The sequence below is a fragment of the Microtus pennsylvanicus genome, chromosome 8 (assembly GCF_037038515.1).
Source record: "Microtus pennsylvanicus isolate mMicPen1 chromosome 8, mMicPen1.hap1, whole genome shotgun sequence".
NCBI classification, from domain to species: domain Eukaryota; kingdom Metazoa; phylum Chordata; class Mammalia; order Rodentia; family Cricetidae; genus Microtus; species Microtus pennsylvanicus.
Genome location: NC_134586.1, coordinates 74,739,619 through 74,763,355, shown reverse-complemented (window position 1 = coordinate 74,763,355; position 23,737 = coordinate 74,739,619). Strand labels below are relative to the sequence as shown.

General features: G+C 48.0%; 1 protein-coding gene across 8 annotated transcripts in view; it reads right to left on the bottom strand.

Moving 5' to 3' along the window:
* Thnsl2 (threonine synthase like 2) overlaps window positions 1-23,737 on the bottom strand; it is a 35,450-nt gene that overhangs the window by 8,344 nt on the left and 3,369 nt on the right. For 3 of the 8 annotated variants that reach the window (XM_075983879.1, XM_075983881.1, XM_075983878.1), the window contains exons 2-10: window positions 23,209-23,443; window positions 20,765-20,959; window positions 19,631-19,783; window positions 14,924-15,154; window positions 12,038-12,186; window positions 11,809-11,934; window positions 7,511-7,662; window positions 6,411-7,175; window positions 5,510-5,846 (exon numbers count right to left, since the gene is read on the bottom strand). In XM_075983879.1, coding sequence (XP_075839994.1) covers window positions 6,947-7,175; window positions 7,511-7,662; window positions 11,809-11,934; window positions 12,038-12,186; window positions 14,924-15,154; window positions 19,631-19,783; window positions 20,765-20,959; window positions 23,209-23,431 — 1,458 coding nt within the window. In that variant the 5' untranslated portion in view covers window positions 23,432-23,443 and the 3' untranslated portion in view covers window positions 5,510-5,846; window positions 6,411-6,946. Of the gene's footprint in view, window positions 1-5,509; window positions 5,847-6,400; window positions 7,176-7,510; window positions 7,663-11,808; window positions 11,935-12,037; window positions 12,187-14,923; window positions 15,155-19,630; window positions 19,784-20,764; window positions 20,960-23,208; window positions 23,444-23,737 lie in introns of those variants that run through there. The other 5 variants (XM_075983882.1, XM_075983884.1, XM_075983877.1 and 2 more) reach the window with 4 other exon arrangements.

The following is a 23,737-nucleotide window of genomic DNA, read 5'->3' as shown; positions in this document are numbered from 1 at the left end:
CTCACCCCATCGAAACACTCATTTCTAAATCCTGTCAGTTTTACAAGTAAACACGATCCCTGATTAGGGGAGAGCCTTGGATCAGAGACAGTAGCAAGATAGGAGATGAGGCTGACCCCAATAGGAGATGAGGGGAGAGGTGACCCCAAGACAGGAGATGAGGGGACAGGTGACCCTCCATAGGTGTCTCTAGCAGCCAGGCCAAGAAGGGACTCCTGCAGTTTCACCTTGATCCGAAGGACCCAAGTCCCGCCTTAAATCTCAACTCTGCACCTGTCACAGGGCCCTGTCCTTGCCTAACTAGCGTCCAGCATCCATTCAGGAGGAAGGTGAACGTACTTCTTCACTGCAAACGGGCTTCTCCTGTCTGTAACAGTCCCTGCAGGTGCCTGCTGGAGTTTGCACTTGTAACAAAGTCACTGCAATGCCCAAGTCATTGGGGAGGAGAAGAAAACAGACTTGTACGAGGACGGTCTCCTTGGTACGGTATCCTGTAAGATTCAGCTTAGTCTTCGGCACACATGCCTAGTCTCCGGCACAGCTGTCTCTCTTGGCCCTGCAACTCCTCCTACCAGAATGGCTCCAGTCACACATTCTCAGAGAAGGCCATGCTTGGAGCCAGGTCCTCGTCTTATGGTATATTCCATGGCAGCCTTTGAAAATGCGTAGGGAGTGGAGAGCAGGCCCCTGAACCAATCGCTGCTGCATCTGGCAGTGGTTGAGTACGGAGAACCAAGGGTGGCTGCCTGGGCATCTTCACTGGAGAACCATTACTGACAGCCTAAGGCAGCTCCTGGACCTTGGCTGATACAGCTTTTATGCTGCTACTTAAGTTGAGGATAGAATGTAGTTCTGTTGGCAGAGTCAGCAGAATGCTTTCCTAGTGTGCACAGAGCCCATTTGAACCCCAGCACTGCACAAACCAGACTGCAATCCTTAAAAGATAGTGGCAAAAAAATTAGGAGCTCAAGACCATCCTTGGCCACATTATCAAGTTCAAGGTCATCCTGAGCTACGTGAGATCCTCTCTCTCTCCCTCCCTCCCCTCCTTGCCTCCTCTCTCTCTCTCTCTCTCTCTCTCTCTCTCTCTCTCTCTCTCTCTCACACACACACACACACACACACACACCTCCAGTTAAATCTTTTCCTGCTTCCCCTGGGTACTCAGTGCTGCCTGGTATATGATTAAAAAGTCATCTTCCTGTCCCTGAGCATTGGCTGAGCCTTGGAAGAACACAGGCTGCAGAAGGACTGATGGGTCAGCCCAAAAGACAGGTCTGGGAGGAAGGAAGATGCTTCTTGGGGGTAGGAGCAGCAAGCTCTAGGCACAGGATCTGGCTCTGTCTTCTTTCCAGCAGGCAAGTGACCCACCCCATCCTCCCTGGGTTGCTCACCCCATTTATTTTCTGTGGGAAAATTCAACAAAGGTTCCCAAGGCCTCACTTATCTCTTCCTTAAACCAATAGCTAGCCTTTCAGGTGGGACTCACCAGGTGGACCTCCCTCCCTGCCCCTGAAAAATCTCACAGAACCGCTGTCACCCCTTTCTCATGGCAACACCCATTTCATCGAGCACACACCCACTCCCAGCCATCTCCGCCATGGGGAGACCGACCAGCTCCGCATGGAGCCCAAATCATGAGAAAGGACTCCTGCTCTATGGCTCCTTCCCAGGGCAGAAAGAGCCACTGGGCCTGACTTGGGCCCTTAAAACCTCAAAGCCCACCCCCCAGTGACATGCTTCCTCCAACATGGCCACACCTCCTAATACTTTTAAATAGTGTCACTACCTGGTGACCAAGTATTCAAATTGATGAGCCTATGGGGGCCATTCTCATTCAAACCACCATACATTTCCTGGACCCATGGGGTGGAAGGTGAAAACCAATCCCCACAAGTTGTCCTTCGAGCTCCCCATGTGGCTTGCACTCCCTCACGTGCACAGATACACGCACAATAAATAAATAAACACAATGTCACAAAACGAGGTCCCTAATATCCCTGCAATGACCAGAGAAATCATGCCTGGAAGGTACTTTTGTAAAGGACACAGCTCATCATTGCAAACTAGCAGGGTTTGGTGTGCTAACAATCCCACTACTGACTAATCTGTGTGAGTCAGCCCAAACTACCTGAGCAGGGCTGGCGAATAGGCACATCAGCTGGGTCAGGTCACCTTCTAACCTTGGCTCGAGCTATACTAGTATTGGGCTAGAGCAGAGCCTCGGGAGACTTTATCTTCAGGGACAACCTCTCAGCAAGACTAATTGACAAAGCAAGAAGTAAAATGAGAAGGTAATTTAAAAGTACCTGGCTGAGTTGGGCTATGGTGGCACATACCTTTAATCCCAGCACTCAGGAGGCAGTGGCAGGCAGATCTCTGTGAGTTTGAGGCCAGCCTGGTCTACAAGAACTAGTGCCTGCAAATATTCTGATCAGCAAGCAGAAGGGGAAACTGAGGCCCGCACAGATGAAATGGTTGCTTCATGCTCCTGCTACCAGCAGACTCACAGCTGAGGAAGTTTTCAGCCTGCTCCTAACTTCACTTGAAACAGGCTCCCTGGTGCGGGAGAATTGTCTGTATTCTGTCAATCATGTTTTAAATAAATGCTGACTGGCCATGCAGGAAGTTTAGGTGGGACAACAAGACAGGAAGTAAAGGTGGGGCAATGAGAACAGGAGAATGCTGGGAAGGAGGAAGCCCATTCCTCCCCAGTCCTGCCCAGACCACCAAAGAAGCAGGATGTGATCTACCCTGCTGAATAAGGTACTGAGCCATGTGGCTAATATAGATAAGAATAATGGGTTAATATAAGTTACAGGAGCTAATAAGAAGCCTGAGCTAATGGACCAATCAGTTTATAATTAATATAGACCTCTGCATAATTTTTCTTTGGGGACTTACTGGCTGTGGGAACTGGGCAGGACATAAACCCCAACAAGCGGCCCTCATGCTACAGGCATTCACACAAGAGCTTTGCTTGCTGAACCATCTTACTGGCACCCCCCCCCCCATGGTGCTCTTACTCTACAAAAGTATTTGAAAACTATTGAACAATCATTCAGTAGCCCAAGCTGGACTGTGTTGAGAACTGGACTGGTCCAAAGCTTTTTCAGAGGCTTTAATGAAAGAACAGAAGCAACCTAGTTTCGTGTCCTTGCTTGGGAGTGAACTTGGCAAGGCCAGTCTGGGGCTGAGACCTGGGTCTCAAGGAGTTCATTTCAGTTCCTGGAAACTTGGCTTTCCCCCTGGAAAGACTTGGAGTTATCAGTTCCGAGACTGCTGTGTGTCAATGCTCATGAGATACAGTGTATTCTTCTTGTTCAACATTGCTAGATTAGTCTCAGGCTGATTTTGTCCATTGCTGACTCTGTCCCATTCTTCCCTGGAAATAGTATGTAAGTATTCAAGCTTGCTTGGCTTAAGACAAGGCTTGTGCAAGACGTCCTGATCACAAACTTTATTATCTTCTTTATCTTCTGTCTTTACCTTCTGATGAGGGCAGAGCAACTGCAAGGGTAGGGCACAGCATCCTCTGGTGCCAAGAAGTTTCCTCTACTCACCACCATCCCTGTCTTTCTAGAGGGAAGTCCACCCTCCAAGGCGTGAGTGCTGCCACTGCCACGGTGGACTTGGGTATGTCTGAAGTTTCTCCTGCTGCCCATGAGATCTGAATCCAGTAACATAAGTAACCGAAAAGCTGGACCACTTGGTTGGTACACTGATGCCATGTGGCTTTCTGTCCCACACAGCCTTCAATTCTGTGACAGCTCCTATCCTCACCACCAACCCAGGCTTCCCTGCCCCTGCCTGCTCTGCTGAGCCAATCTGGTGCAGCAGGTGGAGATAGCACGTGCCTCAGTATCCCCTCTCAGGCCAGTGAGACTGCCCCCAACCCTTCAGCTCTGCTCTGTCCGACAACCACTCACAGCCCCATCCAACTAACAGAGCTTCTGTTCCAGGGATCTCCCAATGTTTCAGCAGGTTGAAAGCAAGTGGTGAGGAGGGCCAAGGCTCTGAATTTGGTTTGGTGGCTGAATAAAAGGAGAGCCAGAGACCATAAGAGCCAGGTTAATATATAGGTGAGTAGCCTTGCATCAGAGGTCTGGATCCTGACCTCTTTGAGCTGAAGCTGACTGCTGCAAGCTGCAATATTATACAGTAATTGCTCAGCCATCTTTTCACAAGTGACTTATCAGAACCAAGGGATCTGGTAATGGCTAAACCCAAAAGCAAGGCTTTTTTGCATTATTGCTTTGTGAACGAGTGGTTGTCCTTTGCTGTGGATTCTTCGCTGTAGCAAACTCCCTTTCTGTTACATATTTGGGGATTAATTCCCACAGTTCAGAACTGTGTTTCCCACTGCCAGGCCTTGTTCCTCTCTCCTAGGTAAGCACAGAGATCTGCCTTCCTGCAATTATCTTTATCAGTAGGCCCGGTTTTAGGGTCCAGGCAAAGAGCATCCCATCTAAGATATCCACAGACTTCCAAGGACATAGAATTACTCCCTGCCCAAGCTGCTGCTCTGGTTTTACCCCACAACACCCACGATCAGAACAGCTGATGACAGCACAGCCCAGAACGGATCATTTAGAGGACTGGGTCTCTTCATCGCCTAGAGCAGTAAGTCTAACTCAGACCTAGGTCCATAGAAATTACAGTGTCCAGTGCACGTGCTCTCTGATCAAGAGCCATCAGCTTCCCCTAGGTTGCCTAGTTACCCCTCAACCTCTGTGCACACTGGGAGAAAAGAAGTGACACGCTGAGTCAAACAATCCATGCCCTAGTCATAACTCTACAGAAAATAAACTCCTTAGCGTAGCACACTAACCTTCCTCTCTAGAATTCCCTGATGACTCAATTCCTTTCTTAACTAACTTCTAACTTCCTCCATTAAGGAGTTCACTGGACATGGACTAGTTACTCATACTGCTCTCTCTCCGTGTGTGTGTGTGTGTGTGTGTGTGTGTGTGTGTGTGTGTGTGAAAATTCTTATCTGATTTTCTATGGGGCAAAGAATACTGGCCCTGGAACCTGCTAGGGCTGGGCAATGGTTTTAAGGGTATATATGACTGGGAGCACTGGTAACGGGCAGAACTAAGGACAAGGAGGAACGATGTAGAATTAAGGAACAATGAGGAACTAAGAACAATGTAGAACAAGGAGAACAAGTAGCGGGTGGAACCGTGAGAAACGGATTGAAGAGAGAAGAATAAAGAAACATGGACAGACGGTTGAATCCTGTTGTGAGTAGATTTCTTTCCCCTCAAATCTTTACCCTTAGATTTTTAGCCCCCTTTTAGCTATTCATGGTATCTTTAATTGAACCCTGAAAGGGAGTCTTAAAGGCGAAGACTTTTTTTTTTGTAATTATGATTAATAGGGTGGTATTTATTTAAAGGGGAAAAAACTTATAGATCACCGGCCCAGACATAGCCCTCTGCACAATCAGGAAGGAGTCTAGTCGCCGGAAGCAGAGCAGGAAGCAAAGAGAGACTTTTTTTTTTAGTATTTATTTATTTATTATGCATACAATATTCTGTCTGTGTGTATGTCTGCAGGCCAGAAGAGGGCACCAGACCTCATTACAGATGGTTGTGAGCCACCATGTGGTTGCCGGGAATTGAACTCAGGACCTCTGGAAGAGCAGGCAATGCTCTTAACCACTGAGCCATCTCTCCAGCCCAAGGCGAAGACCTTTTAAGGCTCCCTAAAGCTGACCCTAATCCAAGGCCCATCAGGTGCAGTTCCAGAAACTTGCATATGAAGAATGATCCTGCTGAGCCTTTCCAGATCCGCCACCCTCCACCCCAGCTGCCACTCTTTCCAGATCCGCCACCCTCCACCTCAGCTGCCACTCTTCCCAGATCCGCCACCCTCTACCCCAGCCGCCTCTTCCCAGATCCGCCACCCTCAACCCCAGCTGCCACTCTTCCCAGATCCGCCACCCTCTACCCCAGCCGCCTCTTCCCAGATCCGCCACCCTCCACCCCAGCTGCCACTCTTCCCAGATCCGCCACCCTCTACCCCAGCCGCCTCTTCCCAGATCCGCCACCCTCTACCCCAGCCGCCTCTTCCCAGATCCGCCACCCTCTACCCCAGCCGCCTCTTCCCAGATCCGCCACCCTCCACCCCAGCTGCCACTCTTCCCAGATCCGCCACCCTCTACCCCAGCCGCCACTCTTCCCAGATCCGCCACCCTCCACCCCAGCCGCCTCTTCCCAGATCCGCCACCCTCCACCCCAGCCGCCTCTTCCCAGATCCGCCACCCTCCACCCCAGCCGCCTCTTCCCAGATCCGCCACCCTCCACCCCAGCCGCCACTCTTTCCAGATCCGCCACCCTCCACCCCAGCCGCCACTCTTTCCGCCACCCTCCACCCCAGCCGCCACTCTTTCCGCCACCCTCCACCCCAGCCGCCACTCTTCCCTCACAGAATAAAGCCAAGGGAGCAGATTCCCAGGAAACACCTGCAGCAGCTTTCCCCAGAAGCCGGGACATGAGCTGTTCAAGGGCAAAGCTCCCTGGGACAGGAACATATTCTTAAAAGCACAAACTTGCCATATAGATCTGGCTGCCCTAGAACTTTCCATGTACACCAGGCTGATTTAGAACTCACAGAGACCTGTCTGTCTCTTCCTAAATGCTGGAATTAAAGGCATGTGCTACCACATTCAGCTGGGACAAGGAACTTTTTAAAAATATTTATTTTCATTATTCTATATTATAGGTAGGCATGTGTGTCTGTATGTGTATACTGCCCACAGAGGCTAGAGGGGTCAGAACCCCTACAGCTAGAGTCATACATGGTTGTGAGCCACCTGACTTGGGTACTTGGAACTAATCTTGGATCGTCTGGAAGACCCAAGAGCAAGAGTTCTTAATTACTGCACCATCTTGTCCCAGCCGGTCCCAGGACGAGAGTCTTCAAGCCAGCCGCAGCCTGGCTATTGTGAGGGGTTCACAGCATAACCTTCCCACCGCTGGGACAGGCCCTCAATTGTGTTCCGTAGCATCTGCATCCAGTCATCCCCTCTCCGCATTGGGATGCAGCGTGTCTCCTTGTGCTCCAAGGCTAGGATCTCTGCAGGAGTCTGCGGAGTCAGTCCAGCAGCCTTGACTGCTTCTGGGAATTTAGCCGCAGAGGCAGAGGCCAGGCAGCACCGGGAGATGGTACTGAAGATGGGGCAGGACAGGAGAGAACAGGTAGAATGATGGGGAAGGAGAAGATGGAGGAAGGAGGACCAGGGAAACGGTTAGGGGCGGGGGACAAGACAGAGACATGATTAGTACCTTGAACTTACCTGGATAAGCCTGCAAAGTTTCCTGATGAAGACCCAGCTCAGGCATCACCTGCCCTCATGACCTTGGATATAGTTCACACCTCTTCTAAGTGCAGTTGTAGTTTGGGGCACAGAACCCAATGCTCACCAATATCACTATCCTTAGTTTTGCCAAGCCCTGCTTAGAGAAGAGCTATGTCCCAGTGCCCCAGATCTCACTGCTGGTACCTGGACTGCCTATTGTTAGTCTGCTGGTAATGGTAGTTCACTGCTGTGGCTGAGTGGGGGCACAGCAGGTACTGGTTCTCCTCCCAGCAGCGGCCCATGGTCTGGGTGATGGCTTCATCAGACACCGACCCGGATGTCACTGCCTGGGAAAGCTGAAAGGTCAGAAGACAGGGGTGAATGTCAGGACTGGTGAATCACAGAAGGACTAAACCTCACTGTATACACAGCCAGCACCAGGACTCAGACTAAACCCTGCTGTATCCACAGCCAGCACCAGGACTCAGACTAAACCCTGCTGTATCCACACCAACACCAGGACTCAGACTAAACCCTGCTGTATCCACACCAACACCAGGACTCAGACTAAACCCTGCTGTATCCACACCAACACCAGGACTCAGACTAAACCCTGCTGTATCCACACCAACACCAGGACTCAGACTAAACCCTGCTGTATCCACACCAACACCAGGACTCAGACTAAACCCTGCTGTATCCACAGCCACGCCAACACCAGGACTCAGACTAAACCCTGCTGTATCCATAGCCACGCCGGCACCAGGACTCAGACTAAACCCTGCTGTATCCACAGCCAACACCAGGACTCAGACTAAACCCTGCTGTATCCACAGCCAACACCAGGACTCAGACTAAACCCTGCTGTATCCACAGCCAACACCAGGACTCAGACTAAACCCTGCTGTATCCACAGCCAACACCAGGACTCAGACTAAACCCTGCTGTATCCACAGCCACGCCAACACCAGGACTCAGACTAAACCCCCACGCCGGCACCAGGACTCAGATGAATGCTACAGACTCAATACTGACCCGGCTCAGAGTAGAATCAGTTTCCGAGTTTTGAGCCAATTACAGTTCGTTTGGTTTTTTTTTTGAGCCTGGGTTTCTCTGTAGCTTTGGAGCCTGTCCTGGAACTAACTCTTGTAGACCATGCTGGCCCCGAACTGACAGATTTGCCTGCCTCTGCCTCCCAAATGCTGGGATTAAAGGACTGAGCAACCATCACCAGGCTCAATTATAGTTTTGAGCTTCTTAGCAGAAGGATTTGTAGAAGTTCTGGGTACACCCCAATGTTTTTAGATCATGAATCAAACTAGCACACAGTCTTGTTCTACAGCCGGATACAACGCAAGTCACGGTGTTCAAATTGCCCGTGGTGTGAGAGCTACCCGGTCAGTTCCCACTCTGCTTAGGAGCCCTTTCCTGGAAATCCTCCTAGTACTCACAGGCAGAGGAAAGGTTCCTTCTCAGCCTCCCTGAGCATTCAGAATGCCAGATAATTTCCTGAAGATGCTCTGTATTCTTACAACATAGCAAACACTATATGTGTACTCAGTGTCATTAGAGACCAAGTGGTCCATAGATTGTTTATATAGATATTTCCTGATTAGGGTCAGAAATGGCAACCAATATTTTTTTCCTCCTTCTCACCCTCCTCCTCATCTTCCTCCTTTTTCTACTTCTGAGGATTGAATGCAGGACCTAATGCATACTAAGTATGTGCTCTACCACTTACATACATCACTTAGTGTGACAGCTGCATTTTCTCTTCATATTCCCAGCACCTAACCTAGTTCTTGAACCATAGCAGACAGATTGGATGGATGGATGGATGGGTGGGTGGGTGGATGGGTGGATGGATGGATGGATGGGTGAGTGGATGGATGGATGGATGGATGGATGGATGGATGGATGGATGGATGGATGGATGGGTGGATGGATGGATGGGTGGGTGGATGGGTGGATGGATGGATGGATGGATGGATGGATGGATGGATGGATGGATGGGTGGATGGATGGATGGGTGGGTGGGTGGATGGATGGATGGATGGATGGATGGGTGGATGGGTGGATGGATGGATGGATGGATGGATGGATGGATGGATGGATAAATGCCCTTCCAGCAAATACAGTGTCCTCTGAGTACAGCCAGGGAGAAAATGAAGAAACAGAGGATATGATGATCAGTGTTAATGGAGGATCTCACTTACATAAGGAGAAGGAATATTGATTCCATGGCACAAACCATGGGCCGAACAAACTAATGTTTGGCTAAGTCAAAAGCAGCATAGAGCTGGAGAAATGGCTTAGTTATCTCTTGCAGAGAACCCAAATTTGGTTCTCAGCACCCACATGGTGGCTCATAACCATTTGTAACTTCTGTTCCAGGGGATCTGATGCCCTCTTCTGGCCTCCACAGGCACTGCATGCATAAGGTACACATACAATACACACAGGTAAACATTCATAAACATTAAATAAAAATAATGGGAAGTTTTTAAAGCAGTATAGATTCTAAAAGAAGGAAGTCCCACTTTAGTCTTCAAGGGCACAACTCAGGCCAGAAAACTATACCCAGTTTTGAGAAGAACCCTTCAGGAGGGACACTAACCAAGAACAACTATGTCATGTAAAGGACTAAGTTAAAGGAATTGGGAAGATCAAGTTGGCAAATGAGGATTCTCTTAAAGTAGAGGACACTGAAGTAAAATCAGACTGTGCAATCTAGATGGAGCACACCCTAGAGCTTTGTGATGATGAGAGCTGCAGCGAGGTAGCTGTCCCAGTCACCTGGGGTGGGGGGTGCAGAGCCAGCAGGGCCACCCAGTGGGAATGAGGTACAGAAGTTTAAGGCATCGCAGGCTGCATTCAAATAAAAGCAACGCTTTCTAACTAGTTCCCTAAAATAAATAAAACGTATTTATTAACTAAACAGAGTCTCTCCTCCTGCAGCAGAGAGACAGAGACAAAGTGATGGAGGAGGATCATCTGTCTATGTGTTACTTTCATTGGTTAATAAAGAAACTGCCTGGCCCTTTGATAGGATAGAAAATTAGGTAGGTGGGGAAGACAGAACAGAATGCTGGGAGGAAGAAGGCAGTGAGGCAGATGCGATGAAGCTCCGGCCCAAGATGGACGTAGGTTAGAATCTTCCCAGTAAGCCACCACCTCGTGGTGCTACACACATTAATAGAAATGGGTTAATCAAGATGTGAGAGTTAGCCAGTAAGAGGCCAGAGCTAATGGGCCAGGCAGTGTTTAAATGAATACAATTTGTGTGTTGTTATTATGGGTGTAAAGCTAGCCATGCAGGAGCCGGGCAGGACAAAAAGCAGGCCTGCCCGCAGCTCCTCACTACAACAAAGGAGAGAGACAAGGGCCAGAAAGAGCTATAGTCTCTGTCCATACCTGAAGGGCAGAATGACTTTGTCCTTGTTGTACAGGTGTTGCTATTATTGCAAATTAACAACACTAACAAATAAAAATGGAACTAGTGCCGGGCGATGGTGGCGCACGCCTTTAATCCCAGCACTCGGGAGGCAGAGGCAGGTGGATCTCTGTGAGTTCGAGACCAGCCTGGTCTACAGAGCGAGTTCCAGGACAGGCTCCAAAGCTACAGAGAAACCCTGTCTCGAAAAACAAAAAAAAAAAAAACAAAAAAAAAAAAAAAATGGAACTAGTAACTGCATGGAGTTATGTATTCCCAGCAGTCTGGAAAGTGCCTCCCATGTATCTAATCACCCAAGCTCACAGCAATCTTAGGAGACAGACTTTCTTATTATCCCTGCTCTCCAGATGAGGAAACTGAGGCACCACATTTATAAAGCTGGCTTAGTGTTCACAACTCTCCTCATCCAATCAGTGCCAGCTGTGAAGTTCCTGGATCCCCCTCCCTTGCACAGACTTCCAACCCCAAGTCTATCCAGTGGCTGCATCCTTCCCTTCCTCCGTGGGATGTCACAGGAGGAACAGCGTCTCTGTGCTTACAGATAAGCGCTCGGGGAACCTAGGAGGTTTAGCACACAGGGTTTCTCTTTTGAGGGAAGAAATGTAATAACCACTATCTGTCCACCTAGAAGGCTGGATGTGGATGTGTTTACTAGCCTGGTGACCTTTGCTCTGTGCACCGGATTATCCCCCAGGCCCTTATCAGTAAATCTATAGAATCAATCTTTACAGACCTTACAAAGAGTTGCGATGTAGTCGTGCCTGATCTGTATTTAGCTTATTTGGTTCTCCAAGGAGATCTATGTATACTTTATTGTGTACACGGGACTGAATTAATCATCAAAAGAAAAGAATAATGTTCACCACGTTGTGCTGTGCTTAAGCATGCCTGAAATAAACCACTAGAGGCCAGATACCAGACATTTGAATCAACACTGTCTACTGAGTCTTGTTGAACTCAGCTGCCATCTTGCTTTGGTCAGATTGTTACTCTGCTGGCTATGGAAGTTGCAGAGACCCACCCCTACCTCATATGGCTAGTGACCAACCTTGCTATGTAGTTCCTTGGGTAGGTGCACACTTTGGGTTCTTTCAAACTGCTCCATGAGGGCTCTTGTTGCCTGGCTGTCAAAGCCAGAGAGCAGCCAGAAGATTCTCTCCATGTTGTAAGGCACCTGAGTGGAGAGACAGAGTCCCAGGCCACCCTCATTTCAACCCTATCCAAGTCCCGCCCACCCCCCCACCCCCCAGCAGCTGCTCTTCTCCCCACAGGCCCACCTGAATGTCCATAGCAGATGCCAGGGTTGGCTTGACAACCTCACCCAGAGAGAAGTCTCCCTTCTGGACAGTCCTGTGGATGATGTCATTGCTGTTTACTGCCACAACCAGGCGGATAGGCAGGCCCATCTTCTGAGCAACGCACCCAGCTTGGGACAAGACAGGAAGACAACAGGATTTTAGGACAAAAGTAAAGAATTTTTACTTTAAACCGAGCTTAATAAAAGCAGACAAACTCTTGTGCTGTTTGAAGATGAGAACAGAGAGAAACGGGAAGAGCCACAGGAGCAGGGAGAGAGATAAGGAGGGCAACTGTGCCCTGCCCACCAGGGACTAACACTTAGTTAGTTTGTGAGGCCACCCACTGCGGAAGAGGAGACAAATCCTACCAAACTGCAGAGCCCAGGTCTTTGCCTTCCACCTTGCTTTAGGGAGGGTAGCTAACTGTTCACTGCTGACACACCAGGCTAGTGACACAGCTTCTGGGGCTTCTGTCTCTGTCATCTTGCTGTGGGAGCACAGAGATTACAGATATGTGCTACCACGTCCAGTTTTATGTCTAAAGAGCCAAACTCAGACTTGTGTGGCAAACACTTCACCTACTGATTCCTGATGTGGGAGTGATTTCTTTCTAATCTGTTGCTTTCATTGGTTAATTAATAAAGAAACTGCCTAGGCCCATTTGATAGGCCAACCCTTAGATAGGTGGAGTAAACAGAACAGAATGCTGGGAGAAAGAAGCTGAATCAGGTGGTTGCCATGATTCTCCCATTCCAGACAGACGCAGGTTAAGATCTTCCCTGGTAAGCCACCTCGTGGGCTACACAGATTATTAGAAATGGGTTAGATCAATATGTAAGAGCTAGCCAATAAGGGGCTGGAACTAATGGGCCAGGCAGTGTTTAAAAGAATACAGTTTAGCAGGGCGATGGTGGCGCACGCCTTTAATCCCAGCACCGGGAGGCAGAGGCAGGCGGATCTCTGTGAGTTCGAGACCAGCCTGGTCTACAAGAGCTAGTTCCAGGACAGGCTCCAAACCCACAGAGAAACCCTGTCTCGAAAAAACCAAAAAAAAAAAAAAAAAAAAAAAAGAATACAGTTTCTGTGTAATTATTTCGGGTAAAGCTAGCCGGGTGGTGGGACGCAGCCTGCCGCTCCTATTTCAACAGATTCCATCTCCAGGCCCTTACTTTTTGGAGGGCGGTGGGAATATTCACCACTATCACCCTAAATTGTGTAAAGCCCATTCATACTCTTGTGTCACTTGATCCTCACGGAAACTTTGCAGTGCCCTTCAATGAGGGAAAAAGGATGCTCAGGAGCGCCCAAAGACTTAGGAAAAATGCCACATGGGGATGTCCTCTCCGGGTACTGCCATGCTTTAGTTTGTGCCCAGTGCTATGAAGGGCACAGCGACAGGTGGCATCACTAGCTGGAAGGGAAGCACACTGGGTAGCGGGGAAGCCAGCCGTCCTTGCCAGCTGCCGGCCCACTATCATCTCTGTCTTCCTTTAAGAAGCCAAGGAGTCTCCTAACCACCATGATGCTTTTGTTATTTCACCTAATTTACCCTGATGCCTAGAGAAGCAATGCAATAGACAGAGCTAACACCATCGACTTCTCAAGAGACAGCAAGGATGTGGACTCCAGTCTACCTGGGCTGTCAGCCTAGCTCCACTACCAACCAGATGGGAAGCTAACGTCTGTGTCCAGTTCCTCATTCTAAAACGGTAAGAATAATGCAGATGGAAGTTGAGTGCAGACTCAACTGACCAGGAATCAAAACTATCCAAAGTAGGCTGTGGTGATACATCCTATAATCCCAACATTTGGGAAGCTGAGGCAGGAGGATGGAGACTTCCCAGGCCAGCCCGGGCTATACTGAGTTCAAAGGCAGCCTGAGTTACATAGTGAGAACCTATCTCAAGAAAAAATAACTGCACCTGTATTAAGCATGTTCAGACTCTGTCTTGCAAATACTTCTTACAGCGCAATGGCCATTTAGAGTAAATTAGATGAAATAACAAAAGCATCATGGTGGTTAGATAGCGCCTGCATACTGTATGCTATTTTACATCATCCAGAGGTGGTTTAAAGTACTCAGCTGCACATATGTGCATGTAGGTCATATGCAAACACCATGCCATTTTACAGAAGGGACTTGAACATCTGCAGATTTGGGTACCCGCAGGGTCCTAGAACCTACTGTCCATGCACATCAGGAGACAGTCATGGTTCCTAGTCCCATGAAAAGCACTTAGTACAGCAGCACCTGGTGCACAGTTAATGCTTGAGAATGTTCCTTAGTGTTTGGTGCCAGGCAGCTGGACAGCACTGTCTCTGGACAAAGTTCACACGCGCCCAACAGCCATGCTCGCTCCTCACAGGCGGCTCTGAGCACGTGATCAGCCAGCCTTTCACAGCTGAGTAACTCTCTAATGCTCAGCTAATAAAGGGCAGAGCCAAGGCCAGACCTCCTGATGCCATGGCCCCAGGGTAATGAGAACACACTGTGCTATGGCCCAAAGCAGGTGTGCCTCAACATGCAGTGGGCAGAGTAGGAAGTGAAGTGCAAATTTGGGGAAAGGACACCGAGCTATGTTTGTGGCTGAGCCGTGACTTGTCTACTATCTACTGTGTAAGTAAGCACAGGCTAGGCTGCTGAAATTCCCCAGGTTGAATCCTCAATCTCCTACCACTGCGGTACCCTAGACTGTTCTGTTCCCATCCTCTGGAGCTGGAAGAAACCTAGGGCATCCCAGGTGGTTTTCTGTCCTCTTTAGAATAAAAACACAACCTTCTTTTGCTCCACATTTGTAGGCAAAAGACAGCTTGAAAGGCTAGGTGCTTTCTAGAAAGTCCGTTTGCATCCCTGGGTCTCCTTACCTGCAAGGTTACCCCCAGCTCCTGTTGGCACAACCACCTCCACAGGGGGTAGGGGGTGCGTGTCCAAGGAGGGCGCACACTGGAAATAAGCAAAGAAGTGGTGTGCCATCTGCACCAGGACCCGAGACCAGTTGATGGAGTTCAAGCTCATCAGGTTGTGCCTCTGGACAAAAGGCACATCAGCAAACACGGCCTTGATAGGTTCATCGAGTTCATCACTGTTTCCTTCCACTGCCAGGGAGAGAGAAGAAGGCAGCTCTCAGGAGCAGCAGGAGGCCCGGGCAGTCACACTGGGCTCCACCAAGGCCTTCCCAGGCTGGGCCCATCCTCTCCCTTCTGACCCAGACTTTGCTTCCTTCACTTTCACTTGGCTTGGCCTGGCTTCCCAGGCTCTGTATAAGTTCCTCAGGGATAGAATCCAGGCCACTTTTTCTAGTGACTCTGAGCATTTGTCCTCACTTGAGAGAAGAGAAAATGTGACCAGAACTATCTCCAATGGTCTTGCATTCTATAAAATAAGATATTCTAAAATCAGCCTTCTGGGATATTGGGAAAAGAATTCCCCTTGTATTCCAAGCCTTTACTATTCCATGAAGAGTATGTCCTTCACTCTTCTGGAAAGGAGGAGGGGGTTTACTCAACTGAAAGATGTGAACCCTACTGGGGCTGGGGGGAAATGGTCACGTCTCTCCTGTGGGTGAAGTGTGGGCGGCCTGATCCCTGCCACTATGTGTTAGGTAAGCTTGCTTGGGCAGAACTTCCCTGAAGCTGTGCACATTGGTTTAATTTATGGGGTGAATTATTGGGCAAATTTTCCACCAGTCTAACACATCAATACCCCAATCAAGCTGCCTCAGTAATTGCACCAGGGTCAACCCTTACCTGATATCTGTATCTAATTCTCCACTTGGATCCATATCTCAAGGTGGGGTGTATATATGTGTACATGTAAGGGTTACCAGGGACAGTACCAGGACAGCCACTTGGGCCGTAAACCCTTCTCTCAACATCACTGTAGAGCAGCAATGAAGATGGGGACTTCTGTAAGTCCACATGTACACACTAAGCAGCCCAGTCCAGTAGTGGTAGCCCATTGCTTTGCTAAAGCCGAGCCAATTTGACCCCATGGGGTCAGGAGTCGTTCAGGTCACTGAGACTCAGAAGGACATTTACTGGGGAGCTAGAGAAACCACCCCTGCTTTTAAGGAAGATCCAGAGGAAAAGGGAGACTTGGTTACCTCAAGTCTCCATTCTGTGACCTCAAGAGGAAGGAACCTAGGATTGGGGAGGGCAGAGCAGAGACTGGGAAGTACTGAGTTCCTGATGGTAATGCTGAGCCTGAGAATCAACCAAGTGAGAGCCTACTTCACCCCTGGGCATTGCAGTTACAGAAGCTGGGAACTGTTCTTCCAGACAGACTGAGTTGGATTTTCTGTTACTTCCAGTTTAAAAATATATATACTATAATCCATGAACATCTACTGTCTACTAAGTACTTGGTGCTTAGGAATCACACAATGCACATGGAAATTATCACCTTTATAAACCCAGGGTTGGGTAACAGACTTGCTGTGTGTCTTTGTTACTCTTCTATTGCTGTTACAAGATACTATGACCAACGCAACTTGTAGAAGAAAGACATTTGGGGTCTTACAGTTTTAGAGGCTTAGAGTCCATGACCACTATGGCTATAGTACTGGGGGCAGGCAGGGCACTGGAGCGGTAGCTGAGAGCTTACATCCTTGTCTATAAGCACGAGGCAGAGAGAGAGAGAGAGAGAGAGAAAGAGAGAGAGAGACAGAGAGAGACAGAGAGACAGAGAGACAGAGAGAGAGACAGAGAGAGAGAGACAGAGACAGAGAGAGAGAGAGAGAGAGAGAGAGAGAGAGAGAGAGAGAGAGAGAGAGAGAGAGAGAGAGAGAGACTGCTAATTGGGAATGGCTGTGGGCTTTGCCCACTCCAGTGACAACTCTATCAAGGTCACACCTAATCCTCCCAAGCAATTTTACCAACCAAGGACCAAGCACTCAAATATACAGGGGCCATTCTCATTCAAACCACCACATTCAACTCCCTGGCCCCCATGGGCTTGTGGCCATATCATAAAGCAAAAGGCATTTAGTGAAACTTCAAAAGTCCCCACAATCTATCAGTCTCAAGACTGTTGAAAAATCCAAAGCCCAACTCTCTTCTGAGACTCAGGCACTCTCTTCATTGTAAGACCCTGTAAACTAAAAAAAAAAATATGTATTTCCAAAATACTATATACCACATAAGCATGACAACTGAGTTTGATCTCAGGTGTGCATTCAAAGGCAGAAGAAAAGAAATGACTCCACAAAGCTGTCTTCTGACCTTCATGTGGCCCCTGTGTTGTGTACATCCAGTCATGATGACGACGAATTAGTAAAGTTTAAACTGGGTGTCCATGAATCCATCCCCACTCCTTGAGCTCACACAGGGAAAACACGTCTTTCTCGTTACCCCTGAATCTACACACATCCTCTTAACAGCCAAGCCAGACGCCTCAAAGAAGGAAGAGAACATGGGCAGCATTGCTTATGAGCGAGCTTGATGTCTTTAAAGCCTGCAGAACTATCTCCTTGACACACAGAACAGAAATACCTGAGCTCTGATAATCATGGCATGCTCCGCTTATTATCAACCACACAGCTGCCACTATTTCACAGGTGGGCAATGCTCTCCACTTCCCAGGTGAAGATTTCGTCTGTGGCAGTTCTCTGCTTTCATGCTAGGAAAAGGCAGTCCTGGACCTATGACTAGCAAACTTGGCATGTGGAAAACAACAGGGGCCCTCAGGAGCCCAAACATTCTTCATCAAAGTCTCACAATGACCATAGGAAAAATTCAGCCAGGTATGGGCAATCACCAAGGCCAGTGTGCAGGAGTTTGCCAACAATGGATTAGCCAAACCATGGACTTTACCCTGGAACACACATGTGCTTGCCAAAGAAAAGAGCAGAGGGCCTTTTCCTCTGCACTGGTGCAGCTAGACAAAGAAAAGAGCAGAGGACTTTTCCTCTGCGCTGGTGCAGCTAGACAAAGAGCAGAGGGCCTTTTCCTCTGCACTGTTGCAGCTAGACAAAGAAAAGAGCAGAGGGCCTTTTCCTCTGCACTGGTGCATCTAGACAAAGAAAAGAGCAGAGGGCCTTTTCCTCTGCACTGTTGCAGCTAGACAAAGAAAAGAGCAGAGGACTTTTCCTCTGCGCTGGTGCAGCTAGACAAAGAGCAGAGGGCCTTTTCCTCTGCACTGTTGCAGCTAGACAAAGAAAAGAGCAGAGGGCCTTTTCCTCTGCGCTGGTGCAGCTAGACAAAGAGTATTCGTGCTTCTCTCATGGGAGGACTTCTTTCCAGGGTCTGGGCTCCTTGTCAACATGGGTATATTAACGTCAGATCATCCTCTATGGGGTTTGTCTTAGTTACTACTCTATTGCTGTGTGAAGAGACACCATGGCCAAGGCAATTACAAAAGGAAGTCTTTAATTGGGGACTTGTTTATATTTCAGAGGATTAGTTCTAGATCATCATGGCAGGAAACAGCAGCAAGCAAGCAGGCATGGGGTTGGAGCAATGACTGAGAGTTTACATTTGATTCACTGGCAGAAGTCAGAGAGAGAGAGAGAGAGAGAGAGAGAGAGAGAGAGAGAGAGAGAGAGATATTGGGCACCCACCTGGCCTGAACTTTTGAAACCTCAAAACCTATCCCCAGTGACGCACCTCCAACAAAGGGAACCCTCCTCCAACAGAACTACAGCTCCTAATCCTTCCCAAACAGCTCTACTAACTGGGGACCAAGCATTCATATGAGCTTATGGGGGCCATTTTCACTGAGAACACCACAGGACTATACCAGGACCCAAGCAAGCTGTAGAAGGAATTCTATTTTTATTTATTTTATCTTATGTGCATGGGTGTTTTGCCTGCATGTATGTCTGTGTACCATGTGCATACAGTGCCCACGCAGGTTCTAGGGGGCATCAGATCCCACTGGAACTGCTGTTATAGATAGTGGTGAGCTACATGTGGGTGCTGGGACTTGAACTCTGTCCTCTAGAAGAGTAGCCAGTGCTCTTAACCCCTCAGCCATCTCTGTCATTACTGTCATTATTGATTGATTGATTATTACAACATTTCCTGTGTATCAAGTGTATCAAGTTCCAGGCTGCATGCATGGTCAGAGTGTGTAAAACCCCAAAAAGACCCCCTAAAGCTACCATTCCCATGAAAGTTAAGCTCTTCATCATATGACCAACTATAGCAGAACTGGTAGCAGGTAGCACCGAGCAGCTTCATATTTTAATATTTGGCTCTGTTTACATGCATGACCTAGGAATCTGTCCCCTAAGGAAGGGTATGAACTGCCAAAATGCACTGACATGGTCTCTCAACTATGAAATATGTTTGTGCCCACAACACTTTAGTGCCCAAAACTAAGCAAGTGCTTGGCTTAAGTTATGGTTCTACATGGCTGCCTACATATAGACCTGCACAGAGGCAGCCCTGACAGATACCTGAACCAGCTGCAACCGTTCAACACAGTGCAAGTTTAAAGCCATGTGCCAGCTAGTGTGGAAAACTGTGAAGCCCAGAACCTTCCCAAAGCTAAGCCAAGGCACCTCCATACACAGCTAATCCCACCTATGAAAACAGCCAGTCAAACCAGGACCGCTCAACCCCTGCACCTACCTCCAAACACATGGACATTCTCCGTCAGCACCGTTGTCATCTGGAGCTCCTGAATCTTTGTGCAAAGGCCTTTGGGCAACAGAACAATGATGTCCATATTCTTGCATCCCTGAACACTCTCAATGGAAGCACTTCCCGTGTCCCCAGAAGTTCCTAGAAAGGAGACCGACCCCTCCCTTTAGAACAAGGGGAATGGATAAAGAATGAAATTGACCTTTAAATATTGGTGCCCAATGCAGCAACAAATGGTTTTCAAATACTTGAAAGACAGGTGCTTAGTACTTAACCCAGGGTCCTTAAATATGCTAATAAAATTCAGGACATTAACAAGTATTCTGTATACCTAAAATTATTATGAGAAGTATCCACATCCTTTAGCAGACTGACAAAGGGAACTATGATACCTAATCTTGTCGACTTGATGGTGTTTAGAATCACCATGGAAACATACATGTGTTCGTGTCTATAAGGGCATTTCCAGAAAGGTTAGACTGAAAAGGGAAGGCCAACCCTGAACGTAGGCAGAACCACTCTATGAGCTATGGTCCTGGACAAAATAAAGCCAAGAAAGAAAGATGAGCACCAGAATCCATGCTACTTGCTGCTAGACTGCTGAGACAATGTAACAGATGCCTCAAACCCCTGCCACCACGCCTTCCCTGCCATGTGAACCACACTCTCAAACCCAACTGTGAGCAGCAAACCTTCCTCCCTTAAGTGGCTTCTGGCAGGTATGTTGTCACAGCAATGAGAAAATTAACCAATGCAGAATCTGTGGCATAAAAATAGGCTAGAAACCCTCTAAAAACTGGCTCTCAACCTTCCGAAGGTTGAGACCCTTTAATACAGTTCCTCATATTGTGGTGACCCTCAACCATAAAATTATTTTCATTGCTACTTCATAACTATAATTTTGCTACTGTTATGAATCACAATGTAAATATCTGTGTTTTCTGATGGTCCTAGGTGACCCCTGTGAAAGGGTCGTCATCCAACCCCAAAAGGAACATGGCCACACAGGCTGAGAACTGCTGATCCACAAGAACTGATAGCATAAGCCTTAAGAGGTTCAATCCTGTGCATGGGCATACTTCAGCTGGGGTGCTAAAGGACCCTGCCTCTCCCCACACCCACCTACAACAATGGTGACATGCTTCTTCCTCTTCTGCAGGAAGTACTGCAGGAACTGAGCTGTGCAGGATAGGGACAGGTCCTTAAAGGCATATGTGGCCCCATGCCACAGCTCCAGTATGTTCAGCCCATTCTTCAGCCTGCACAGATGGACCACATCTTTGTGGCGGAATCGGTTGAAAGCTTGGTCAATCAGATCTGTGAGTAGAGATTGGACAGCAGGTGAAGGCATTATCTCTTCAAGTTATCTTTCTGCCTCTATAAATTTTTTTATCTCTCATTGCCAGCTAAAAAGTCCAGAAAATCTAATCTTAAATGACATATTTAGGAACAGAATTGTAAAGGTCTAGAAAAATCTGGGGGACATGTATTAAGATGCCCATATATTCCTCAAATACCCCAGAGGCTAGAACTGGCTCTAGAAAACATCTAGTTTTCATTTTGCATACTTTTTAATTTAATCTTTGCTGTGGAAGCACATTCTGCTCCTTCAGCCAATAGCCTTTAAGATACCAGCCCACTTGGGCGTGGTCTCATACTGTAAAAGCAGCAGTAACTATGTGCCCGCTCCCTTGCTTCCAGCTCCCGCTTCCGGCTGCTAGACTCTGTTCCTGTTCGTGCTGTTCATGCAGAGGACTGTTGTCTAGGACAGTGATCTTTAAGTTTAACCCTTTTATTATTCATAATTCTGAACTGGTGTGGGATTGTTTTGTGAGTTACACCATCAAATCTTTTTATTGTATTTTTATTTATCTTATATGAATGGGTAAAAACCTGCATGTATGTACCATGTGTGTGCAGTGCCTGAAGAGGCCAGAAGAGGGAGTCAGATCCCGAGCTAGAGTCACAGATGGTTATGAGCCAGCATGTGGATCATGGGAACTGAATCCAGGTTCTCTGGAAGAGCAGCCAGTGCCTTTAACTATTGAGCCTTCTCTCCAGCTTATTTGAGTCTTTATAAGCATGTACTTTAATAGAAGATCAAATCGTAGATCAAATAAGCAGTTTCAGCCTCCTAATTTTCTTCCCTACAGATCGAAGTGTTGTTAGCTTGTTCTCTGCACTAAATCTCATGTCTGTGGTGCCAGGACTTGGGCATCGCTGATATACAAACTTAGTCACAGTCTAGAACGTCTGTCGTGGACCACACCTGAGATCTTATTAAAATGTGGACTCTAGGTGAACGTGTCTGAGCTGACTTTGAAATGTCTAACCCTGCCCAGGGGACATCATCACTGTTGGTCATGTGCAGTCCTTCCTCCTCCCAAACTACAAGACCTACCATGACTTTTGTCAACTTGACACAAGCCTAGACACATCTGGGAAAAGAGAATATCAACTGTGGTATTGCCTCCGTCAGACCGGCTGTAGGAAAGTCTGAGGGGATTTTCTTTTTCTTTTTTTTTTTTTTGGTTTTTTTTTTTTTTTTCGAGACAGGGTTTCTCTGTGGCTTTGGAGCCTGTCCTGGAACTAGCTCTTGTAGACCAGGCTGGTCTCGAACTCACAGAGATCCGCCTGCCTCTGCCTCCCGAGTGCTGGGATTAAAGGCGTGCGCCACCACCGCCCGGCGAGGGGATTTTCTTGTTTCATGACTGATGTGGGAGGTGCTCAGCTCTCTGGAGGTGGTGTCACCTCTGGGCAGGTGGTTCAGGCGTGTATAAGAAGGAAGGATAAACAAGCCATGGAGAACAAGCAGTATTTTTCCACGTCTTCTACTTCAGTTCCTGCCCCTGACTTCCCTCACTAATAGGGCATGACCAGAGAGTTGTATGTTGAAAGAAACCTTTTCCTCCCCAAATTGCTTTGGTCATGATGTTTTACCACATCAACAGAAATGCTGACTAAAATATTACCCCATGGATTTTCATCTTGTCAAGTGTCACCTGAGAACCAACAGCTGTAGTCAGATATAGGCACTTAATGAAAGGCAGGATCCTTACACCCAACCCTGTGATTTCTGAATGGCTTCTGTGGACTCATTTGTTTGAATGCTTGGTCCACACAAGGTGGAACTGTTTGGGAAGGATTAGTTCACTGGGGTGAACTGGGTGGACTTTGAGGTTCCAAAAGCCCATATCATCCCCAGTTAGCTCTCTCTGCCTCATGCTTGTAGATCAAGATGAGCTACTGAGCTACTTACTGCTTCGGCACCGTGCCTGCAGCCATGCTCCCTACAATGATGGTCATGAACTCTAACCATCCCAAGCTCTAAGTCCCAAATAAACTCTTTTTTCTCTAAGTTGCCTTGATGGTGACTCATCACAGCATAGCAAAATAACTAAGACATATCCAAATCTACTGAATTAGAGTCTGCTTTTAAAATTGAGCTCCTTGAGGGAAATTAATTGCACATTCCAGCTTGAGACAACCTGTCCCAGGACACTCAACAAGACAAAATAGTCATCTACGCGTCTGGATGAATGAGAGAGACATTCATCAACACTCACCGTTTAGGTCATCTCTTGGAATGAGCTCTAGGCCAATGAAGAGGGCACATAGCTCCTTCACCAGGCTGCGATAGGAAAGCGTGCTCCAGCGACGCAGAGTCTCTCTGTCCAGCTGTGGGAGCTCCTCTGGCACATAGAGGCCCCCATCTGGTGCATAGCCAGAGAAGAGGGCTCCCTCAAAGTTGACCCGTGGGGCCATTCCCCGGGTGCTGGTGTACCACATGATCCTGGAAGCCTGCAGAGGAAGAGTCCCAGAGGTGGCTGGTATTCAAGCTCCAGGCACCCCACAGGATGAACCTGAGTATACACAGCCCTCTGGCCTAATGTATGAGCCACCACTCACTGGGATATGCATCGCAGACATGGCTTTGGCAGCCTTAATTTGAATCTCATCTCAGTTTTGTCAAGTCTTGTGTAAATTATGATCCTTCTGATCAAAACAGGCAACTCCACTGAGCCCACTACCTCCAGGTGTAAGTACTGAAGCATGCTGGGAAAAGAGAACCACAACCCTTACCAGTGACCAAGG